Here is a 24,170-nt window from a genome sequence, read left to right on the forward strand (position 1 = left end):
CATTGCAAGCTCTGCCTCCTGGGTTTAGGCCATTCTCCTGCCTCAGCCTCCCGAGTAGCTGGTACTACAGGCGCCCACCAAATCGCCCGGCTCGTTTTTTTTTTTTTTGTATTTTTTAGTAGAGATGGGGTTTCACGGTGTTAGCCAGGATGGTCTCGATCTCCTGACCTCGTGATCCGCACATCTCGGCCTCCCAAAGTGCTGGGATTACAGGCTTGAGCCACCGCGCCCGGCCTTTTTTTTTTTTTTTTGAGATGGAGTCTCACTCTGTCACCCAGGTGGAAGGCAGTGGCATGATCTTGACTCACTGATACCTCCACCTCTGGGGTTCAACTGATTCCCTTCTCTCAGCCGCCCAAGTAGCTGGGATTACAGGCATGCACCCCCATACCTGGCTAATTTTTGTATTTTTAGTAGAGACGGGGTTTCACCACGTTCGTCAGGCTTGTCTCAAACTCCTGACCTCAAGTGATCTGTCTGCCTTGGCCTCCCAAAGTGCTTGGATTACAGGTGTGAGCCACCACACCGGGCCCAAGAAAGTTTGATTTTTTTTTTTTTTGAGACGGAGTCTTGCTCTGCCGCCCAGGTTGGAGTGCAGTGGCCGGATCTCAGCTCACTGCAAGCTCCGCCTCCCAGGTTTATGCCATTCTCCTGCCTCAGCCTCCCGAGTAGCTGGGACTACAGGCGCCCGCCACCTCGCCCGGCTATTTTTTTTGTATTTTTTAGTAGAGACGGAGTTTCACCGGGTTAGCCAGGATGGTCTCGATCTCCTGACCTCGTGATCCGCCCGTCTCGGCCTCCCAAAAGTGCTGGGATTACAGGCTTGAGCCACCGCGCCCGGCCTGATTTTTTTTTTTAAGATGAGAGAAATTAGAGCATGTTTGTATGCTGAAGGGAGTAATCCAGTAAAGAGGAAAAATTTGATGATTTAGGAGAGAAGACAATTTTTGGAATGATACCCATGAGCAGATCAGAGTAAATAGGCTTATTGTGGGACAAGCACCATTCTAAATACTCTATGTGTTATACCTAACACTGTATAAATAAATAAGTACTCTGTGTATTTGCTCAATTAAGACAACCACTTTTTAAGGGAAGTAATATTATTATTGTCATCATAACTTTACATATGAAGAAATGGACATGTGAAAGATCAAGTGACTTGTCCAAGGTCATGCTGTTCTGCCACTTAACCATTGTGTGACCAGGGACAGGTCACTTGCCCATTCTGAATTTTCTTTTTTCTTTTCTTTAATATGAGGACCGTAATCATTTTCTTATTTGTTTTACAAGGTTGCTGTGAAGATTAATTAAGGATAGAGGGGAAAGTAGCTCTTTACTGTAAAACTTTTTGATCGTAATTTAAGAATGTAAGATGAGAAATTACTCTTTTCTAGTGTGAAAATGTATAGCTCTTAAGTTAGCTCTTTAAAATGGAGATTGTACGATACCACATCTCTCCATCAGTTTTTTTCAGTCGCATGATTTGGTTCGTAAACATGACTTTCCCAGAGATTTTGTTTGTGGTAATATAAATGTGTTAGCTAGTTGTGATGTATTTTGGCTTTTAAGATACTGTTCCCACATATGAAACTCACTAACGTTGCTAAGTCAAAGCAGCTAACTTTTCATTGACTCTAGCATTCAAAAATCTCACAAACCCAGGTCTGTCCATATCTTAAACTCTATACACCATTTTTTTTGCCACTGCATTTATTCCACGGCCTGTGTACGGTGTGATCTGGCATATATGCAAGAACACTTAAGTAAAGCTCTGGATGCTTGATTGAGAAAAATACTTTCATTCTAAAAACAAAGAAGCTATATTAATCTTTTTGAAAAGATAGTATTTTACAACATTCCCTTGTCTACATTGCTTGGAATAAGCACTTTGGAATAAGACAAGCACTTTGGAGTAAGACAATAAATCACTAGCATGAGGCAAAGGGGTTGACTTATTTGTTTGTGTATCATGGATCTTAGATTTACTGATCCTCAGATTTTTGAATTCCTGCTGATTCCCTTTCTCAAAACGAATATACTTGAATAAGGATTTTTTTTTTTTTTTTTTTTTTTTTTTGACAGAGTTTTACTCTGTTGCCCAGGCTGGAGTACAGTGGTGCAATCTCGGCTCACTGCAACCTCCTGGATTCAAGCGATTGTCGTGCCTCAGCCTCCCAAGTACCTGGGATTACACCATGCCTGGCTAAGTTTTGTAGTTTTTTTAGTTGAGACTGGATTTCACCATGTTGGCCAGGCAAGTCTCAAACTCCTGACCTCAAGTGATCCACCTGCCTCAGCCTCCCAAAGTGCTGGAATTGCAGGTGTGAGCCACCGCACCCAGCCAGGATATTGATTTGATGACAAACATCATCATTCAGTGATGTACCTCTGTGTCAAACTTAGATATGTAAGATAGGTTATTCTTTTTTTTTTGAGATGGAGTTTCGCTCTTGTTGACCAGGCTGGAGTGCAATGGCGCGATCTTGGTTTACCACAACCTCCGCCTTCCAGGTTCAAGCGATTCTCCTACCTCAGCCTCCTGAGTAGCTGGGATTATAGGCACCCACCATGCCCAGCTGATTTTTGTATTTTTGGTGGAGACAGGATTTCACCGTGTTGGTCAGGCTGGTCTCAAACTCCTGACCTCAAATGATCCATCCACCTCAGCCTCCCAAAGTGCTGGGATTACACCTTTTTTTTTTTCTTTGAGATGGAGTCTTGCTCTGTCACCCAGGCTGGAGTGCAGTGGTGCAATCTCAGCTCACTGCAAGCTCCGCCTCCTGGGTTCACACCATTCTCCTGCCTCAGCCTCCTGAGTAGCTAGGACTACAGGCACCTGCCACCACGCCCGGCTAATTTTTTGTATTTTTAGTAGAGACAGGGTTTCACCGTGTTAGCCAGGCTGCTCTCGATCTCCTGACCTCGTGATCCACCCGCCTCGGCCTCCCAAACTGCTGGGATTACAGGCATGAGCCACCGCGCCCGGCCCCAGCCAGGTTATTCTTATAAGGCTGTGTTTATCATAGGAGAGGATTTTGGAAAGAGGAGGTTGAGAGGATACTATAAATGTTATTCTCGCTTTCCTTTTATTCCCCACTTCTGATATCATCTTATAGTTGTTTTTCTTCACTTGTTTTTTTTTTTTTTTTTTGAGACGGAGTCTCGCTCTGTCGCCCAGGCTGGAGTGCAGTGGCTGGATCTCAGCTCACTGCAAGCTCCGCCTCCCGGGTTCACGCCATTCTCCTGTCTCAGCCTCCCGAGTAGCTGGGACTACAGGCGCCCGCCTCGTCGCCCGGCTAGTTTTTTGTATTTTTTAGTAGAGACGGGGTTTCACCGTGTTAGCCAGGATGGTCTCGATCTCCTGACCTCGTGATCCGCCCGTCTCGGCCTCCCAAAGTGCTGGGATTACAGGCTTGAGCCACCGTGCCCGGCCTTTTTCTTCACTTGTTGCTACCTTTCTTTAGTTAACTGTTTTTTAAAGTACTCGAATCAATTGTAACCTTCACTCTTACTTTTTCCAAGTAATACTGAACCAAATTTAAATGATTAAGGTATGATGATGCTTTTCTTACTGTGCACCATTTCTGAAAGCTAATTGCCATTATCTCCATTACTGTGAAGGGAGGTAGTAGATACAATGGTGCGGCACTTCAAGATGCAAATATTTGGTGATCGGCAGCCTGGGTATGATGGCAAAAGAAACATGTACACAGCACATCCACTACCAATCGGACGGGATAGGGTAAGTGTTAAAAGCAAGAAATACTTAATTCATTTAGTAGTAATTATACATGACAAAAATGTTTCCTTTTCTTCCCAACACCCACAAAAAAGATGAATGTTTGAGGTGATGATACCATAATTACCCTGATTTCATTATTACACATTGCATACAGATATCAAAATACCACATGTACCCCAAAAGTATGTACAACTGTCATTTATCAATTTTAAAAAATCTGTATGTGAGCAGAAAGAAAAGTTTCTCTAATAACACATCAATTCTTAGAATTTTTTTTTTTTTTTTGAGATGGGATCTCGCTCTGTTGCCTAGGCTAGAGTGCAGTGGTTTGGTCTCTGCTCACTGAAACCTCTGCCTCCCAGGTGTGATTCTCCTGCCCCAGCCTTCTGAGTAGCTGGGATTACAGGCATTTGCCACCATGCCTGGCTCATGTTTCTTTTATTTTTTTCCTTGAGAGATGGAGCCTTGCTCTATCACCCAGGCTGGAGTGCAGTGGCGCGATCTCGGCTCATTGCAACTTCCACCTCCTGGGTTCAAGTGATTCTCCTGCCTCAGCTTCCCAAGTAGCTAGGACTATAGGCGTGTGCCAGCACGCCCAGCTCATTTTTGTACTTTATTAGTAGAGATGGGGGTTTCACTATATGTTGGCCAGGCTGGTCTCGAACTCCTGACCCCAGGTGATCCACTGTCTCAGCCTCCCAAAGTGCTGGGATTACAGTCATGAGCCACCGCACCCGACCAGAGTTGTTTTTTATAGTGATGATAGATTGGTTATTCTGTCCATATTCTCTTGTCTCAGTTAACTGATAATTGAAAATGAGATGAGCGTTAGGATTTAGGTGGATTGTGTCATCTTTACATAATTTCTAACATTAACCATGTGCTTTAACAAAGTACTACCTGAATCTGAACAACAGGGTTTTGTAAATTATAGAAAACTATATAATACTCACTTATGAAAATAGATTATAATAGCACAATACTTTTTTATTTATTTATTTATTTTTTGAGATGGAGTCTCACTCTGTCGCCCAGGCTGGAGTGCAGTGGCCAGATCTCAGCTCACTGCAAGCTCCGCCTCCCAGGTTCACACCATTCTCCTGCCTCAGCCTCCCGAGTAGCTGGGACTACAGGTGCCCGCCACCACATCCGGCTAGTTTTTTGTATTTTTTTTAGTAGAGATGGGGTTTCATCATGTTAGCCAGGATGGTCTCAATCTCATGACCTCGTGATCCGCCCGTCTCGGCCTCCCAAAGTGCTGGGATTACAGGCTTGAGCCACCGCGCCTGGCCGCCACAATACTTTTTTAAATGTTTATTTTTTTAAATTAGAAAAGTACTGTGTGAACATATGCTCATAATAAACTTATCCAGACAATCTAGAAATACTGTGATTTACTGCCTCCCCGACTTAGCTGCACCCTCACTTCCATTTTCCTTTTCAAAGGAAACTACTATAGTAGTTTGGTATGTATCTTTTCAGATATATTATGCATATTAGCTATTTATACATATGTTGATGTGTATTATTACTGTTTTGCATGTCATTCTGTGATTTGCTTTTCATTTAATAATATGTCTGAAAGATCTTTCCATTTCTATACATTTATATCTACCTTATTTTTCAAATTTAAGTTTTTTATTGTTGTAAAATAATATATAATATAAAATTTACTATTTTTGGCTGGGTGTAGTGCTTCACCCAGCCAAAAATCCCAGTGCTGTGGGAGATCAAGGTGGGAGGATTGCTTGAGGCCAGTAGTTTGAGACCAGCCTGAGCAACACAGGGAGACCCATCTCTACAAAAAAAAAAAATTGTTTTAGTTAGCCAGGCCTGGTGGTGTGCACCTGTAGTTCCAGCTACTAGGGAGGCTAATGTGGGAGGATCCCTTGAGCCCAGGACTTTGAGGCTAGAATTAGTTATTATTGCACCACTACACTCCAGCTTGGATGACAGAGCAAGACCCTGTCTCAAAAAAAAATTACGATTTTGTTACAGTTTAATTGCATTATGTACATTCACATTGTTGTGCATCCATCATCACTATCCATTTTCAGAACTTTTTCATCATTCCAAACAAAAACTCTGTACCTATTAAATAATAATTCCCCATACACTACTGTCTCTGGTCCCTGATAACCACTGTTCTACTTTCTGTCTCTTTAAATTTGACTATTCAATGTACTTCATAGAAATAGAATCATGAAATATTTGCCTTTTTGTACCTGGCTTGTTTTATTTAGCATAATGTTTTCAAGGTTCATCCATGTTGTAACATCTACCTTGTTTTTTCACTAATGTATAATGTTACATATTAAATTATTCCCGGCCGGGTGCGGTGGCTCAAGCCTGTAATCCCAGCACTTTGGGAGGCCGAGACGGGCGGATCACGAGGTCAGGAGATCGAGACCATCCTGGCTAACACGGTGAAACCCCGTCTCTACTAAAAAATACAAAAAACTAGCCTGGCGAGGTGGTGGGCGCCTGTAGTCCCAGCTACTCAGGAGGCTGAGGCAGGAGAATGGCGTAAACCCAGGAGGCGGAGCTTGCAGTGAGCGAGATCTGGCCACTGCACTCCAGCCTGGGTGACGGAGCGAGACTCCGTCTCAAAAAAAATAAATAAATAAAAAATAAATAGATAAATAAATTATTCCCCTTCTCATCGACACTTAAGTTGTTTCCAATGTTATGCAATTATAAAAAATGTTAAAAGAAATATCCTTATGCATATATCATACTGCTTATTCTTGGGATCTTTCCCACAGCCATTGTAAACATTTATGTTTGTATTCATGTATTTTTTCCTTAGGTTGATATGGAGGTGACTCTTCCAGGCGAGGGTAAAGACCAAACCTTTAAAGTGTCTGTTCAGTGGGTGTCAGTTGTGAGCCTTCAGTTGCTTTTAGAAGCTTTGGCTGGGCACTTGAATGAAGTCCCAGATGACTCAGTACAAGCACTTGATGTTATCACAAGACACCTTCCCTCCATGAGGTTAGTACTTTGGTTTGGATTATTTTCCTACAAATGTCAAACTTTTTTGGTAGGTTGCACTGGAGCCATTGAAAAATGTCTGCATAAGTCATAGTTCAAATTTGATTTCAGCTCCCAGAGTTGAGAGTGAAATGAAGAAACTTCCACATGTTTAATATGACACATGCAAACTCTTGTTTCTTCAGGTACACCCCAGTGGGCCGTTCCTTTTTCTCACCCCCTGAAGGTTACTACCACCCTCTGGGAGGGGGAAGGGAGGTCTGGTTTGGTTTTCATCAGTCTGTGAGACCTGCCATGTGGAATATGATGCTCAACATTGATGGTAGGATGGAACTCTCTTTATCCAGTAACTCTTTGGGCTGGTTTTTGTTTGTTTTGGCCCTTCCTTTTTACCTGAAGTTAAGCATCCTTCTCTGTTTGTTAGTATCTGCAACTGCTTTCTACCGGGCTCAGCCTATCATTGAGTTCATGTGTGAGGTTTTAGACATTCAGAACATCAATGAACAGACCAAACCTCTAACAGACTCCCAGCGAGTCAAGTTTACCAAAGAAATCAGAGGTAAGTGTTTGCATTAATGTAGTCTTGGAGAAGCAGCTCAGCATGCTGCAAGGAGCCTGTGCTCTGCAGTCACACAGACCTAGGCTTCGGTCTCAGGCCAATCAGTTCTATCAGTGGGACCTTGGTCAAGTTCCTTAACCACTGTGAACCTTAGTGTATTCATCTCTAAGGTAAAGATAATAGCCGGGCGCGGTGGCTCAAGCCTGTAATCCCAGCACTTTGGGAGGCTGAGACGGGCGGATCACGAGGTCAGGAGATCGAGACCATCCTGGCTAACACGGTGAAACCCTGTCTCTACTAAAAAATACAAAAAACTAGCCGGGCGAGATGGCGGGCACCTGTAGTCCCAGCTACTTGGGAGGCTGAGGCAGGAGAATGGCGTAAGCCCGGGAGGCGGAGCTTGCAGTGAGCTGAGATCCGGCCACTACACTCCAGCCCGGGCGACAAAGCGAGACTCCGTCTCAAAAAAAAAAAAAAAAAAAAAAAAAGATAATAATATATACCTTGTAGAGTTGTTGTGAGAATTAAATGCAATTAGGTTTATAAAGCTTTCTAGCATAGTACCTGTCACATATCAGGCACTCAGTAAATGCTACCCTTACCCACTTAAAAACTTCCATTTTAATAAAATAACATAAATTCATTTATTACCCTTCTGGAATTTCTTTTCTTCTTTACTTGTTATTAGTTAGCTTCCCTCACTAGAACATAAACTTCACGAAGCTGTTTCCAGACCTGAAAGTAAGTGTCAGAACATAGTTGATGCTTAATAAATATTTATTGGATGAAATAATAAACTAAAGTAGATTGAGCATCTTAGGTCATCTGAGTTCTAATTTATTCTGCTTAGCTCAGGTTTTTTGCCTGTAATGATGAAATTGTCCCCATATTCTTGGAATTTTTATCCTGTACAATGTCATGACATTTTGAAGACAACATTTGAATCTGTTTTTGTCACTATGATTTTAATTAACTATTTTGCCTTTTAAAAAAAATTTCAGGTCTCAAAGTTGAGGTGACCCACTGTGGACAGATGAAACGAAAATACCGAGTTTGTAATGTGACTAGACGGCCAGCCAGTCATCAAACGTACGTTAACCATATCTAAAATAATACAATTACATTTTTAGTAACGGAGCTACTGTAATCGTTTAAGAAATTGCTTATTGGCTGGGCGCAGTGGCTCACACCTGTAATCCCAGCACTTTGAGAGGCTGAGGTGGGTGGATCACAAGGTCAGGAGTTCAAGACCAGCCTGGCCAAGATGGTGAACCCTCGTCTCTACTAAAAATACAAAAAAAATTGGCCGGGTGTGGTGGCAGGCACCTGTAATCCCAGATACTCGGGAAGCTGAGGCAGAGAATTGTTTGAACCTGAGAGGAGGCAGAGGTTACAGTGAGCCGAGGTCATGTCACTGCACTCCAGCCTGGGCAACAGAGCGAGACTGTGTCTCAGAAAAAAAAAAAAAGAAATTGGTTATCTTGGCCGGGCGCGGTGGCTCACACCTGTTATCCCAGCACTTTGGGAGGCCAAGCCAGGCAGATCACCTGAGGTCAGGAGTTCAAGACCAGCCTGGCCAACATGGTGAAACCCCGTCTCTGCTAAAAACTACAAAATTAGCCAGGCTTGGTGGCAGGTGCCTGTAATCCCAGCTACTTGGGAAGCTGGGGCAGGAGAATTGCTTGAACCTGGGAGGTGGAGTTTGCAGTGAGCCGAGATTACACCATTGCACTCCAGCCTGGGTGACAGAGTGAAACTCCATCTCAAAAGAAAAAAAGAAAGAAATTGGTTCTCTCATACTGAAATTTTCAAGATCACCAGAATCTTTGCTTTTAACACGCAAGTTTTAAAACATTTTCTGAATATTTTTGGTAGAGATATTTATAAAACACATTCCTTGCCTTTAATTCAGTTTACCTCTTAAGTAGAATATGTTAAACATAGATTAACATTTATTTAACCTATGTTTTTATTTAATGATGCAGAGTCATTATAAGCTTTTTTTATTATATTATTGTCATGCTTTTTTTTTTTTTTTTTTTTTTTTCTTTTGAAGACAGGATCTCACTCTGTCGCCTCCTAGGCTCAAGTGAACCTCCCACCTCAGACTTCCAAGTAGTGGGATTACAGGCGTGCACCACCACACTCACCTAATTTTTTTTGTAGAGGTGGGGTTTCGCTATGTTGCCCAGTCTGGTCTTGAATTCCTGGGCTCAAATGGTTTGCCTGTCTTGGCCTCCCAAAGTGCTGGTACTACAGGTGTGAACCAGCATACCCAGCCTACTGTTGTAATTCTTAATACATGGCCCAAAAGATCTATTAAGGCCTAGATATCATATAAGGCGGTCAGGAGAAGACATATATATATATAAATAAAATATATGAGAAGACATTTTATATATATGTAAGTATCTTCTAAAAAAAATACACACACACGTATATATATAGTGCTTGGCACCATCATGGCCCACTGCAGCCACAACTTCCTGGGCTCAAACAATCCTCCTACCTCAGCCTCCTGAGTATCTGGGACTACAGGCACGTGCCACCACACCTGGTTAATTTTTGTATTTTTAATAGGAATGGGGTCCCGCTTTGTTGCCAGACTGGGAGAAGACATCTATTGCTTTGTGTTTTGTGTGGATTTCTCTCCCTCCCTTTGTAGGTAGCTGTCACTTCTTATAGCTGTTGGTGTCTATGGCATCTTGCAGCAGCATACTCCTTTCCATTTCCCCAATCTCTTTTTTTTTTTTTTTTTTTGAGACGGAGTCTCGCTCTGTCACCCAGGCTGGAGTGCAGTGGCCCGATCCTGGCTCACTGCAAGCTCCGCCTCCCGGGTTTACGCCATTCTCCTGCCTCAGCCTCCCAAGTAGCTAGGACTACAAGCGCCCGCCACCTCGCCCGGCTAGTTTTTTGTATTTTTTAGTAGAGACGGGGTTTCACCGTGTTAGCCAGGATGGTCTTGATCTCCTGACCTCGTGATCCGCCCATCTCGGCCTCCCAAAGTGCTGGGATTACAGGCTTGAGCCACCGCGCCCGGCCCATTTCCCCAATCTCATTTTCCTAATCACCCAACACTTCTTGGTTTTTTTTGGCTTTTTTTTTTTTTTTTTTTGAGATGGAGTTTTGCTCTTGTTGCCCAGGTTGGAGTGCAGTGTCGCAATCTCTGCTCTCTGCAACCTCTGCCTCCTGGATTCAAGTGATTCTCCTGCCTCAGCCTCCCGAGTAGCTGGGATTACAGGCACCTGCCACCAGCCCAGCTAATTTTTTGTATTTTTGGTAGAGACGGGGTTTCTCTATGTTGGCCAGGCTGGTCTTGAACTCCTGACCTCAGGCAATCCACCCGCCTTGGCCTCCCAAAGTGCCGGGATTAGAGGTATGAGCCACTGTGCCCGGCCCATCACCCAACACTTCTAATCTACTGAAAACTGTGCCTGTGAGACCCTATATGTGAAAGTGCTTTAAAAATTATATCTGTATCTTATTCTTGTAATCAGGATCATGTCTGACATAAACATAAATATTGGCTCTTCTAAATAAAGAGTTAAATATACAGTATACACTTTACTACATTTACATTATTTTGGTTACTCAGAGCCCCCCCCACACACTTTTTTTTGCTTATATTCTAGTCTGACTTTGTTTTAGATTCATGATTCTTAATTTTCAAACTTTAGTGCATATCAAAATCACCCAGAGAGCTTTGTCTAGATAGTTGAAATTTTCAGGTGGCTTCTGGATAAATAAAGTATATTATTTCAGTCTGATTTGAATAAATTCTTCAGTATGACCTCATGTACACACTACATGAATTTCTTAAGAGTAGTAAAGTGGCATTTCATGTGTTATTTATATTATACCATTGACTTCTTTCTCAGAAAAAAGAAGTTGCCAAAACCTTATGAAGTCACTGTTGAGAATTGTAGCATTTTGTTCTTTTCATTATTTAATTATTTCACATAACCCTGTCAGAATAATTAGACCTATAGACGTATGTAATCTTTGCTGAAAGATTATAACTCATATATTTAAATATCACATAGATGACCCTTACTGCACCATTACTTTGTAAGGCTGTGGCAGTTAAGAAAGCAAGATTAACGGGCTGGGCATGGTGACTCATGCCGCTAAATCCCAGCATTCTGGGAGGCCAAGGCAGGCAGATCACTAGAGGTCAGGAGTTCAAAACCAGCCTGGCCAACATGGTGAAACCCTGTCTCTACTAAAAATACAGAAATTAGCTGAGCATGGTGGCAGGCGCGGTGGCAGACGCCTGTAATCCCAGCTACTCGGGAGGCTGAGGCAGGAGAACCGCTTGAACCTGGGAGGCGGAGATTCCAATGAACCAAGATGGTGCCACTGCACTCCAGCCTGGACAACAGAGGGAGTCTCTGTCTCAAAATAAAAAAAAGATTGACCTTTGTTTTTTAAGTGACTGATGAAGGTAGGAATTATTAGTGGGCTTTGTTTGTTTATTGTTTAGAAAAGAAAGAATTTGGCTGGGCACAGTGGCTCACGCCTGTAATCCCAGCACTTTGGGAGGCCGAGGTGGGTGGACCACTTGAGGTCAGGAGTTCGAGACCAGCCTGGACAATGTGGTGAAACCCCATCTCTACTAAAAATACAAAAATTAGCTGGGCATGGTGGCACACGCCTGTAATCCCAGCTGCTTGGGAAGATGAGGCGTGAGAATCCATTGAACCCGGGAGGTGGAGGTTGCAGTAAGCTGAGATCATGCCATGCACTCCAGCCTGGGCGACAGAGTAAGACTCTGTCTCAAAAAAAAAAAAAAACTCAAAAAACAAACAAACAAACAAACAAACAAAAATAGAGAAAGAAAAAGAAAATAGAAGAAAAGAAAGAACTGAAAGAAATATTCTAAAAAAGACATTCTCTCCTATAGTTTTCCTTTGCAGCTAGAAAACGGTCAAGCTATGGAATGTACAGTAGCTCAATATTTTAAGCAAAAGTATAGTCTGCAGCTGAAATACCCTCATCTTCCCTGTCTCCAAGTGGGACAAGAACAAAAACATACATACCTGCCACTTGAGGTAAGTTAAATTTTCTTTTGCCAATTTGCTGATCTCTTGAATGAGTATATATTTTTAAGTAGAGTTCTAAACTAGTGGTGAAATTTAGTGTTAATTTCTAAAATATTTTTGGCAAATGATTTCACTATATAACCAAATTTTAATTTTTTTGGAAATGGAGGACGTAAGATACGGTTTGGCAAAGGTTTAAGATGTAGAACCCTTTACACAAACCAATCTCTGTCTCTTGGCAGGTCTGTAATATAGTGGCAGGACAGCGATGTATCAAGAAGCTCACAGACAATCAGACTTCCACAATGATCAAAGCTACAGCAAGATCTGCTCCTGACAGACAGGAAGAGATCAGTAGACTGGTCAGTAAGGCATGGTCTTCAAGATGAGCTAGCTTTGAGATAACAAGAAACAAAAGAATAGAAAACTCCTCCTGGGACACAGTTACTCTCTGGTTTTTATATATGCAGGCTTTCCTGTTCTTTAGGTGAAGAGCAACAGTATGGTGGGTGGACCTGATCCATACCTTAAAGAATTTGGTATTGTTGTCCACAATGAAATGACAGAGCTCACAGGCAGGGTACTTCCAGCACCAATGCTGCAATACGGAGGCCGGGTAAGCTTTTTATTTTATTCAGCAAGCTTCTTCCACAACCAGTCAAAAAGAGAATCATCCAAGGTTTTTCTACTCTGCCACTACTAAATTTACCCATAGTTTTATTCATTATTGCCTTTTGTATTCTGGCTCATACCTAATAGAATTTTGTTTATTCACTCATCAACAGTAAAATGGCCTTAGATTGTAATGTCTTTTCTCTTTTCTTTTGTTTCTTCTTCTTCTTCTTCTTCTTCTTTTTTTTTTTTTTCAAAGAATAAAACAGTAGCCACACCCAACCAGGGTGTCTGGGACATGCGAGGAAAGCAGTTTTATGCTGGCATTGAAATTAAAGTTTGGGCAGTTGCTTGTTTTGCACCTCAGAAACAATGTAGGGAAGATTTACTAAAGTGAGTATCTTCATATTTTCAGCTTAGTAATATCCCTTCCAGATATGAAAATACTGTCTTTATGTGAATGTGCTGTGTACACTGGCACTAAATCCCTGACTCCCATAGTGACACCATCTGGCTGTACGAAAAAGACCTTGTATTATAGTAATTTGCAAACTTGGGAATTACATTAAGAATCTGACTCAGCTTCCTTACATGTAGAGCAAAAATTTGTGAGTAACAAGGCGGAGGCAATGTTGGTTGGCAAATTCTTGAGTTCTTATTGAAGCTTCCTTTGGTATCAATTGTATATTTTCAGCTAAAATTAAAAACTACCTTAGTTTTAATCATTAAAATTTACTAATGAGCTTGTTTTATCACAAGGTCTCTAGGTAAGAGTAGGTTCACATCTTACAGATGCAGCTATCTATATAAAAGTAGTAGTTAGTGGCCAGGCGCAGTGGCTCACACCTGTGATCCCAGCACTTTGGGAGGCCGAGGTGGGCAGATCATGAGGTCAGGAGATCAAGACCATCCTGGCCAACGTGGTGAAACCCCGTCTCTACTAAAATACAAAAAATTAGCCAGGCATGGTGGTGTGTGCCTGTAGTCCCAGCTACTGGGGAGGCTGAGGCAGGGGAATCGCTTGAATCCAGGAGGCAGAGGTTGGAGATCTCGCCACTGCACTCCAGCCTGGAGACAGAGCAAGACTCCATCTCAAAAAAAAAAAGAAGAGTGAAAAAAATTTAAGAAAAGGGAACTAGAGTGAAAGAAAGGAATTCTACAAAATATTGGCAAATGCACCAAAGGAATATTCTGAAAGCTTTATACATAGATTGAAGTAACTTCTTAAATCTAAAATTTAAAACTTCAAAGTGATTTTCGCTTTTTTTAAGTGATAATTTCTTTTGACATTTTTATTGAACCAAATCTGTTCCAAGTTTGAATGTAGTCCTAAATACACTGATTTTGTAACAGCATGTTTCTGTGTTCTCAGTTGAGCACAGGCTTACCCAGCTATTTCTGTACCAGGCTTACCAAAATGCATGTTACCTGAAATTCTGACCCTGCTTTTCTTCACTCCACAATTATTGATTTGAATGTTTAAAAGATATTTGAACAGCAGTGCTATTCTAGTTCAGCTGGGCATAATTATTTAAAAATTTCAATTGATAATCTGATAGCTTAGTAATACAGATTCTTTTCTGTTTAATTGCAAGTTAAATCACAAGTTTAATTGCAATTGCCAGTCCATTTTTGGCAACTAGTTAAAGATTTTTATTTATTTGTTCATTTCTAAATTTGGCTAAGAATTTACAAAACTGAAGGAAGTATTTCAGAGGAAAATGAATGCTAGAAATGTTCTCTGAAACGAAAAAACTGTGCTACTGGTTCTATTTTAACAGGAGTTTCACTGACCAACTGCGTAAAATCTCTAAGGATGCAGGAATGCCCATCCAGGGTCAGCCATGTTTCTGCAAGTATGCACAAGGTGCAGACAGTGTGGAGCCTATGTTTAAACATCTGAAAATGACTTATGTGGGCCTACAGCTAATAGTAGTTATCCTACCTGGAAAGACACCAGTATATGGTATGGACCCTTTTAATGCTGAATGAGGGATGATTTCAAGCAGTAGATACAACAGTTAGGATAAACTAGGTTATGCTGCAGTCACAAACCTCAAACTCTCTGGTTCACAACAACAAAGATTTGTTTCTTGCTCCTGTTATGTGTCCACTGAAGGTAGACTGCCGCCTCTGCTCTGTGTCATCATGTCATCTCCACTTGGGGACCCAGCTTGGCAGAGCAGCTGCTAATTGGAGTGTTGCTGGCCACACATTCTTTTTTCTCTCTGCAACTCCTTGGCCACAACCAGCCATATGGCCTTACCCAACTTGCGTGGGAGCAGTGGGGATGGGGGTTGAGAATGTAGTGTGATACTACCATAGTCCTGGAAGCTGAGAGAACTGGAAATATTTGGTGAAAAGCACTTAGGAATATGAGAGTGAGGAAGAGTGCCACTTCCAGAAAAGGATTTGCTTAGTTTGTATCTATTATAAGAAGAATGATACAAAGTTATTTTGGCTATCATTTAAGTAAGGGATGTAGGAACTATTATTGTTGTTGAGACAAGATCTCAGCTCTGTCACCCAGGCTGGAGTGTGGTGTCATGATCACCGCTTATCTCAGCCTCAAAATCCTGGGCTCAAGTGATTCTCCCATCTCAGGCTCCCAAGTAGCTGGGAGTACAGGTGCCCACCACCACGCCTAGCTAATTTTTGTATTTTTTGTAGAGACAGGGTTTTATCATGTTGCCCAGGGTGGTCTTGAACTCCTGGGCTCAAGCCATCCACCTGCCTTGGCTTCCCAAAGCGTTGGGATTACAGGCATGGGCCAGCACGCCCAGCCAGTTTTAAACTTTTTTTTTTTTTTTTTGAGGCAGTGTCCTGCTCTGTCATCCAGGCTATATTGCAGTTGCACGATCTTGACTAACTGCAGCCTCTGCCTCTTGGGTTCAAGTGATTCTCCTGCCTCAGCCCCCCAAGTAGCTGGGACTACAGGCGCATGCCACCACACCCAGCTAATTTTTGTATTTTTAGTAGAGATGGGGTTTCACCATGTTGGCCAGGCTGGTCTTGAACTCCTGATCTCAAGTGATTCACCCGCCTTCGCCTCCCAAAGTGCTGGGATTACAGGTGTGAACCACTGTGCCTGGCCCCAGTTTTAAACTTTATAAAATGTCTTTAACCTTCTCTCTACAGTTATCTCTAGTACTTAGAGAAAGAAAAAAAAAAAGCAAAACAACACAATAAAATAAAATTCAAAGGGCCGGTGTGTGTACTGAGAGGGAGGAGCTGGGAAGATTGATTATTTTGCTAAATCAGTCATGTGGGAAGAGGAGCATCAAGGAGCTGAGCAAGTCGTGGCAGGCAGTACAGAGAATAAAGGAAGCAGACTGGCTGCAGGGCCTGCAGGAGGGAAAAAAGGAGAGAAGGGAGGGCGTATCCAAACACAGGGAAAAATTGCCCTGGGGGTTTAGCAGATAAAAGGAAGATACATGAGAAGCATCTAGCACAGTGTACAGTATATAGTAGGTTATAAAGTTAATGTGTGGGGTTTTTTTCCTTTTGCTTTTAGTAATTAGGAGACCATTTAAACATGTTAAAATTAATAAATTATTCTTGTAGCGGAGGTGAAACGTGTTGGAGATACCCTTCTAGGTATGGCCACACAATGTGTCCAAGTAAAAAATGTAGTGAAGACCTCACCTCAAACCCTTTCCAATCTTTGCCTGAAGATAAATGCAAAACTTGGAGGAATTAACAATGTGCTTGTGCCTCATCAAAGGTAAGATTCTGAATGCTTTCCCCACTTTTGTTTAAGATCTAACTTACATAATTTATGGGAAAACACACAAATATTATATATGCATCTAGATTACCTTTTCTCTTGTATATATATGTACCCATATACCCAACACCCAAATAAAGATACAGAACATTTCCAGCACCCCATCAGACTTCCTTATGGCCCCTCCAAATAGATAACCCCCACAGGTGACCACCATTCTGATGTCTATCAGTTATCTAGATTACTTTTGCCCATTTTTGAGCTTCATATAAATGGAATCATACAGTATGTACTGTTTTGTGTCAGTCTTCTTTTGCTCAACATTATGTCTGTGAGATTCATTTGTGTTGTTGCACTTAGGAGTAGTTTATTCTTTTTCATTGTTGTGTATGATTTCATTACATGAATAAACCACACAATTTTAATTTATTCTACCATTGATGGATATTTTCATACATTCATTATACAATTCTACATTTTTGGTGAACTGAAACACTCTTTCTTTTGTGTGGAATTCCAGGAGTGTAATTACTGAGTTACAGAAAATAGAGTTACAAAGAATACATATATTTACTATTAATAGATATAGTCAAATAGTTTTCCAAAGTGGTTGTACCAATTTACACTTACACTGAGAGTTCTAGTTGCTCTATATTCTTACCAACACTTGGTAGTATCAGTCCTTTTAATTTTAGCCATTTTGATTGGGGATAATAGTATCTCATTATAGTTTTAATTTGCATTCCCTTGATGAGTAATGATGTTAAGCACATTTCCATGTGCTCATTAGCCATTTGGACATCTTCATTTGTTTTTTTTTTGTTTCGTTTTGTTTTGAGATGGAGTCTCACTCTGTCACTCAGGCTGGAGTGCAATGGCACGATCTTGGCTCACTGCAGCCTCCACCTCCCAGGTTCAACCAATGCTCCCACCTCAGCTTCTTGAGTAGCTAGGATTACAGGTGCACACTACCATGCCCCACTACTTTTTTTGTATTTTTAGTAGAGACAGGGTTTCACCATGTTGGCCAGACTGGACTTGAACTCCTGACCTCAAGTGATCCGCCTGCCTCAGCCTCCCAAAGTGCCGAGATTACAGGCATAAGCCACCGCACCTGGCCTGTTTTGTTTTCTGGGACAAGGTCTCTGTCTTCCAGGCTGGAGTGCAGTGATGTGATCATGGCTCACTGAAGACTCAAACTCCTGGCCTTCAACTGATCCTCCCACCCCAGCCTCCCAAGTAGCTGGGACTAGGACTACAGGCTCATAGCACCATGCTCAGCTAATGTTTTTATTTTTTGTAGAGACAGGGTTTTGTCCTGTTGCCCAGGCTGGTCTAGAACTCTTGAGCTCAAACAATCCTCCTGCCTCAGCCTCCCAAAGTGCTGGCATTACAGGCATGAGCCACTATACCTAGCCTGAACATCTTCTTTTATAATGGACCTGTTCAGTCCTTTTCTCATTTTTTTATATTGGATTTTGAGCCTTTTTTATTAATTTGTAGTAGTTCTTTGTGGTTTCTGGTCCTTCACAAGATATAGATATCCTATAGGCAAACAGGATAGGCAGATTATCTTGTCCTAGTCTGTGCTTTGCCTTTTCACTCTCATACATTGTGAGTTTTCTGTTTTTTCTTTTTAAGACAAGATCTCACTCTGTCACCCAGGCTGGAGCACAGTGAGGCAATCATGACTCACTGCAGCCTCCATCTCCCCAGCTCAAGTGATTCTCCCACTTTAGTCTCCTGAGTAGCTGGGACTACAGGAATGTGCCACCATGCCTGCCTATTTATTTATTTATTTATTTATTGAGACAGAGTCTCGCTCTGTCACCCAGGCTGGAGTACAGTGATGCAATCTCGGCTCACTGCAACCTCCACCTCCTGGGTTCAAGCAATTCTCCTGCCTCAGCCTCCCAAGTAGCTGGAATTACAGGCGCACGTCACCATACCTGGCTAATTTTTGTATTTTTAGTAGAGACAGGGCTTTACCTTGTTGGCCAGGCTGGTGGTCTTGAACTCCTGACCTCAAGCGATCGGCCCACCTTGGCCTCCCAAAGTGCTGGGATTATAGGCATGAGCCACTATGCCTGGCCTTAAATTTTTTTTAGAGATGAGGTCTTGCTATGTTGTCCAGGCTGGTCTTGAACTCCTAGGCTTAAGCAATCCTTCCACCTCGGCCTCTCAAAGTGTTGGATTTATAGGCGTGAGCCACCATGCTTGGTCAACAGTGGCTTTTGATGAACAGAAAATGTTAATAGGACTGAGTTGAATCAATCTTTTTATGTCCTTTTAAGAAACCCTGTCTGCCCCTCCCTTCATAGGTTTTTTTTGTTTGTTTAAATTTGAGTTTGTCAGATTGACTCTAGAGTAAACAAACACCAAGGTAGGACAGGGATATGCTGGCTGGAAATTGGGAGATTTGAGCATTGTTACTCATGTGAATTTCTAATATCTCTGAGCCTCAGTTCCTTATCTATCAAGATAATAATATCTGCCTTGTTAACTCGAAAGTGTTGTTTTTCTGTGAAATCCTATGTGTGAAAGTGATTTGAAGAGTTAAAAATGGGGCTGTGGTGTTAGTCGTTGCCATACTTGAAGATGAAATTGAGTGCCTTGCTCTTATACAATCATATCACAATTCTTTCTTTTTTAAAAATTTAATCTTATCATATTTTGTCAACTTGATTAATTGATCTCTTATTTCTTATTTATTTATTTATTTATTTTTGAGACAGGGTCTCACCTTGTCACCAAGGCTGGAGTGCAGTGGCACAATCTTGGCTCACTGCAAACTCCGCCTCCTGGGCTCAAGCAATCTTTCCACCTCAGCCTCCCAGCTAGCTGGGACCACAGGCGTGCACCACCATGCCTGGCTTATTTTTTGTATTTTTGGTACAGACGAGGTTTCTCCATGTTCCCCACGTTGGTCTCAAACTCCTGAGCTCACACAATCCACCCGCTCAGCTTCCCAACACAGTTTTCATTTTTGTCCTTGAATGAAACGTCTAGGTAAATAAATCCCTCCTTAAACATTAGTGATGAGATATATGGGACATAGGGGAAGTTGACCTAAAGTCTGTCATCATTTAATTTTACCCCAAACATTTGAGACAATATAGTGTAGTGGCTTAGAGTGCATACTTTGGCGTTAGACTTCTTGGGTTGGGATTCTAGCTTTTCCACTCTTAGCTGTGTGATCTTGGGAACATTCTTTATCCTCTTATGTCTTATTTTTTATCTGGAAAAATTGAGATAATAATTGTACCACCCTCATAAAATTGTAAGGACTAAATGAGTTAATACATGTGAAGTGCTTAGCATAGTGGCTGATACATTGTATATGTAAGCTGTTATGTATATGTATGTTGCCTATATATGTCCACTGTTATTAACTTCTCTGTGCCAGGCTTATGTTCTGTGATAATACAGAGAGGTAAATGGGACACAGCCTCTTCTCCCATGGGACCTCACCTTTAGTACCTGTTATATGAGATTGTCAAGTATGGGATGCCTCTTTAATTACACTTGAAGAATTAACACTCACAGTCCCAAATCCTACCTTTAAGAATTTATCCCAGTTACCTGGGAGGCTGAAGTGGGAGAATCACCTGAGTCCGGGAGGTTGAGGCTGCAGTGAGCTGAGATCATGCCACTGCACTCCAGCCTGGGCAACAGAGTGAGACCCTGTCTCAAAAAAAAAAAAAAAAGAATATTGTTTTGTTTTGTTTTGAGGTGGAGTCTTACTTTGTCACCCAGGCTGAGTGTAGTGGCGTGATCCTGGTTCACTGCAACCTCCACCTCCTGGGTTCAAGTGATTTTCCTGCCTCAGCCTTCCAAGTAGCTGGGATTACAGGTGAGCGCCACCATGCCTGGCTAATTTTTTTTTTTTTTTTTTTTTTTTGAGACAGAGTGTTACTCTGTCACCCAGGCTGGTGTGCAGTGGTGCGATCTCAGCTCACTGCAACCTCCACCTTCCCGGTTCGAGTGATTCTCCTGCCTCCACCTTCTGAGTAGCTGGGATTACAGGCACACACCACCACACCTGACTAATTTTTGTATTTTTTAGTAGAGACGGGGTTTTGCCATGTTGGCCAGGCTGGTTTCCAACTCCTGACCTCAGGTGATCCTCCCGCCTCAGCCTCCCAAAGTGCTGGGATTACAGGTGTGAGCCACCGCGCCCGGCCTCTTTTCTTTTTTTAAAGACAAGGTCTTGGTCTGTCACCCAGGCTGTAGTACAGTGATGTGACACCGTACAGTGGAGTATATAGTACATAACTTACTGCAGCCTCAAACTCCTGGGCTTAAATGATTTTTCTGCCTCAGCCTCCCAAGTAACTGGGACTACAGGCAGGTATTGCCACGCTGGGCTTTCTTATTTTTATAGAGATCTGGGTCTTGATATGTTGCCCAGGCTGGCCTTGAACTTCTGGGGTTAAGCGGTCCTTCCTCCTTGGCCTTCCAAAGTGCTGAGATTATAAGTATGAGCCCACGGTGCCCAGCCTAGGTCCTGTTTTTTCAGTCTTCTCTTCCTACTCTTATAGAAGAGCCATGCTCACTTCTTCAGTCAGTCCAGAGTCACTGTACTGGGTGACATCAATATTCAGTGGTCCGTAATGTTCTTTCCCAATGGGCTTGAGTCTTTGTTCTCTCTTATAAGGTTATATCTGATATCTGGTGATATAATCTTGCTAAACTCAAACATTTTCACTTACATGTCTGAGTGGCAACATCTCCTTAAATCTGAGCAGGCCCTCGGTGTTCCAGCAGCCTGTCATCTTCCTGGGAGCGGATGTCACACACCCCCCAGCAGGGGATGGGAAGAAGCCTTCCATTGCTGCTGTGGTTGGCAGTATGGATGGCCACCCCAGCCGGTATTGTGCCACCGTTCGGGTGCAGACTTCCCGGCAGGAGATCTCCCAAGAGCTCCTCTACAGTCAAGAGGTCATCCAGGACCTGACTAACATGGTTCGAGAGCTGCTGATTCAGTTCTACAAATCCACACGCTTCAAACCCTACTCGGATCATCTATTACCGTGGAGGGGTATCTGAGGGACAAATGAAGCAGGTACTCTCATTATCCCTGTTGCCCTTCGGGACCCCTAGAAGTCTGAGGGAGATTCCTCTCATCTGCCATTCTGGGTAGATCTGAGAAATACTAGGCAAATTCTCAATTAAACATAATTCCATTTCTGTCTTCTAGGTAGCTTGGCCAGAACTAATAGCAATTCGAAAGGCGTGTATTAGCTTGGAAGAAGATTACCGGCCAGGAATAACATATATTGTGGTACAAAAAAGACATCACACACGACTTTTCTGTGCAGATAAAACAGAAAGGGTAAGAAGATATAGTATAAGCTTTGTTATCTGAGCTCTGGCAAGTGATTATATATATACTTATATATGCCATTTTAATACAATTTTTTTCTTAAAAGCAGAAATGCCTGATAATAATTTAATAAATACAATCACTGCAGTTGGGTTTAGATGACCAATTCTGAATGATACGAGTTTTGAGACTGAATATTTTATTTCTCTTGTATAACAGAAATGCTGATTTATCGAGTTGTTTTTGTGTGGGGAGCAGTAGGTCAGAAACATGCCAGGTACATTGTGATGATATAGGCAACCTTCTAAGGGGTGGTTTTATTGTTACTTTTTGCTGCACAGTTCTAGGGTATAAAGAAGAATTTATCTTCCAAATAATTTTATATCAGCATAGGACAACCCCCAGACTGTGGACTGGTAACAGTCTGTGGCCTATTAGGAACCAGGCTGCACAGCAGAAGGTAAGCAGTGGGTGAATGAGCATTACCACCTGAGCTCTGCCTCCTGTCAGATCAGCAGTGATGGAACAGTTTCATCCCAAACCATTTCCCCCCACTCCCCCACCCCATCTATGTAAAAATTGTCTTCCATGCAACCTGTCCCTGCTGCCAAAAAGCTTGAGGACTGCTGGCATACGAGATTGTTAGGGCACAAACTTTGAATATTTATAGTGTCACACTTAAACTGCAGTCAAATTACTCAACTTCTCTAAGCCATAATATTCTCATCTGTCAAATGTGGTTAAGAACAATATCCAGGCCAGGTGTGGTGGCTCACGCCTGTAATCCCAGCACTTTGGGAGGCCGAGGCAGGTGGATCACGAGGTCAGGAGATCGAGACCATCCTGGCTAACACGGTGAAACTGTGTCTCTACTAAAAATACAAAAAATTAGCCAGGCGTGGTGGCAGGCGCCTGTAGTCCCAGCTACTCAGGAGGCTGAGGCAGGAGAATGGCGTGAACCCGGGAGGCGGAGCTTGCAGTGAGCGGAGATCTTCGCACCCCTGCACTCCAGTCTGGGAGACACAGAGAGACTCCCTCTCAAAAAAAAAAGAAAAGGCCGGGCGCGGTGGCTCAAACCTGTAATCCCAGCACTTTGGGAGGCTGAGACGGGCGGATCACGAGGTCAGGAGATTGAGACCATGCTGGCTAACACGGTGAAACCCCGTCTCTACTAAAAAATACAAAAAACTAGCCGGGCGAGGTGGCGGGCGGCTGTAGTCCCAGCTACTCAGGAGGCTGAGGCGGGAGAATGGCGTGAACCCGGGAGGCGGGGCTTGCAGTGAGCTGAGATCCAGCCACTGCACTCCAGCCTGGGCGACAGAGCGAGACTCCGTCTCCAAAAAAAAAAAAAAAGAACAGTATCTGGCCAGGTGCTGTGGCTCACAGTGGTAAGCCCAGCACTTTGGGAGACTGAGGTGGGTGATCACTTGAGGTCAGGAGTTCGAGGCCAGCCTGGCCAACATGGCAAAACTCCATCTCTACTAAAAATACAAAAATTAGTTGGGCATAATGGTGCATGCCTGTAGTCCCAGGTACTCGGGAGGTTGAGGCAGGAGAATCACTAGAACCCAGGAGGCAGAGGTTGCAGTGAGCCGAGATTGTACCACTGTACTCCAGCCTGATGACAGAGCAGGACTCTGCCTAAAAGAAAAAAATAAATAAATAAAATCCAAAATGCCTCTAATCCCCAGACATTTCAGATAGAGAATGCCCAACCTATATTATTAATAGAGTATTAATTTTGCTTCTTTGATATTTTTTAATGACTTTGCTTCATCTTGTCTAGGCCTTCTCTCATCCACCCCTAGGAAGACCAGGTCTTTCTGTTGCCTAATCATGTAATCTTATTTGCCACTCCCATTATTTTCTAGTACCCTCTAGTTTTTTTGTCTCTAATCCTAGGATGAACTGTTTCTTTTTTCTTTTCTTTTTTTTTTTTTGAGACGGAGTCTCACTCTGTCGCCCAGGCGGGGGTGCAGTGGCCGGATCTCGGCTCACTGCAAGTTCCGCCTCCTGAGTTTGCGCCATTCTCCTGCCTCAGCCTCCTGAGTAGTTGGGACTACAGGCGCCCGCCACCTCACCCGGCTAGTTTTTTTGTATTTTTTTAGTAGAGACGGGGTTTCACTGTGTTAGCCAGGATGGTCTCGATCTCCTGACCTCATGATCTG

At 42.7% G+C, this 24,170-nt stretch overlaps 1 protein-coding gene across 1 annotated transcript in view; it reads left to right on the forward strand.

Annotated features, from left to right (window-relative positions):
• Nucleotides 1–24,170, forward strand: part of AGO4 (argonaute RISC component 4) — a 54,486-nt gene that overhangs the window by 13,123 nt on the left and 17,193 nt on the right. The window contains 14 exon segments of the mRNA XM_030942632.1: nucleotides 3,625–3,745; nucleotides 6,555–6,736; nucleotides 6,922–7,058; nucleotides 7,161–7,295; nucleotides 8,297–8,384; nucleotides 12,199–12,346; nucleotides 12,580–12,699; nucleotides 12,825–12,953; nucleotides 13,209–13,342; nucleotides 14,731–14,915; nucleotides 16,514–16,673; nucleotides 21,425–21,686; nucleotides 21,688–21,741; nucleotides 21,877–22,011. Coding sequence (XP_030798492.1) covers nucleotides 3,641–3,745; nucleotides 6,555–6,736; nucleotides 6,922–7,058; nucleotides 7,161–7,295; nucleotides 8,297–8,384; nucleotides 12,199–12,346; nucleotides 12,580–12,699; nucleotides 12,825–12,953; nucleotides 13,209–13,342; nucleotides 14,731–14,915; nucleotides 16,514–16,673; nucleotides 21,425–21,686; nucleotides 21,688–21,741; nucleotides 21,877–22,011 — 1,974 coding nt within the window. The 5' untranslated portion in view covers nucleotides 3,625–3,640.

This window comes from Rhinopithecus roxellana, chromosome 12 (genome assembly GCF_007565055.1).
Source record: "Rhinopithecus roxellana isolate Shanxi Qingling chromosome 12, ASM756505v1, whole genome shotgun sequence".
In the NCBI taxonomy this organism is placed as follows: Eukaryota; Metazoa; Chordata; class Mammalia; order Primates; family Cercopithecidae; genus Rhinopithecus; species Rhinopithecus roxellana.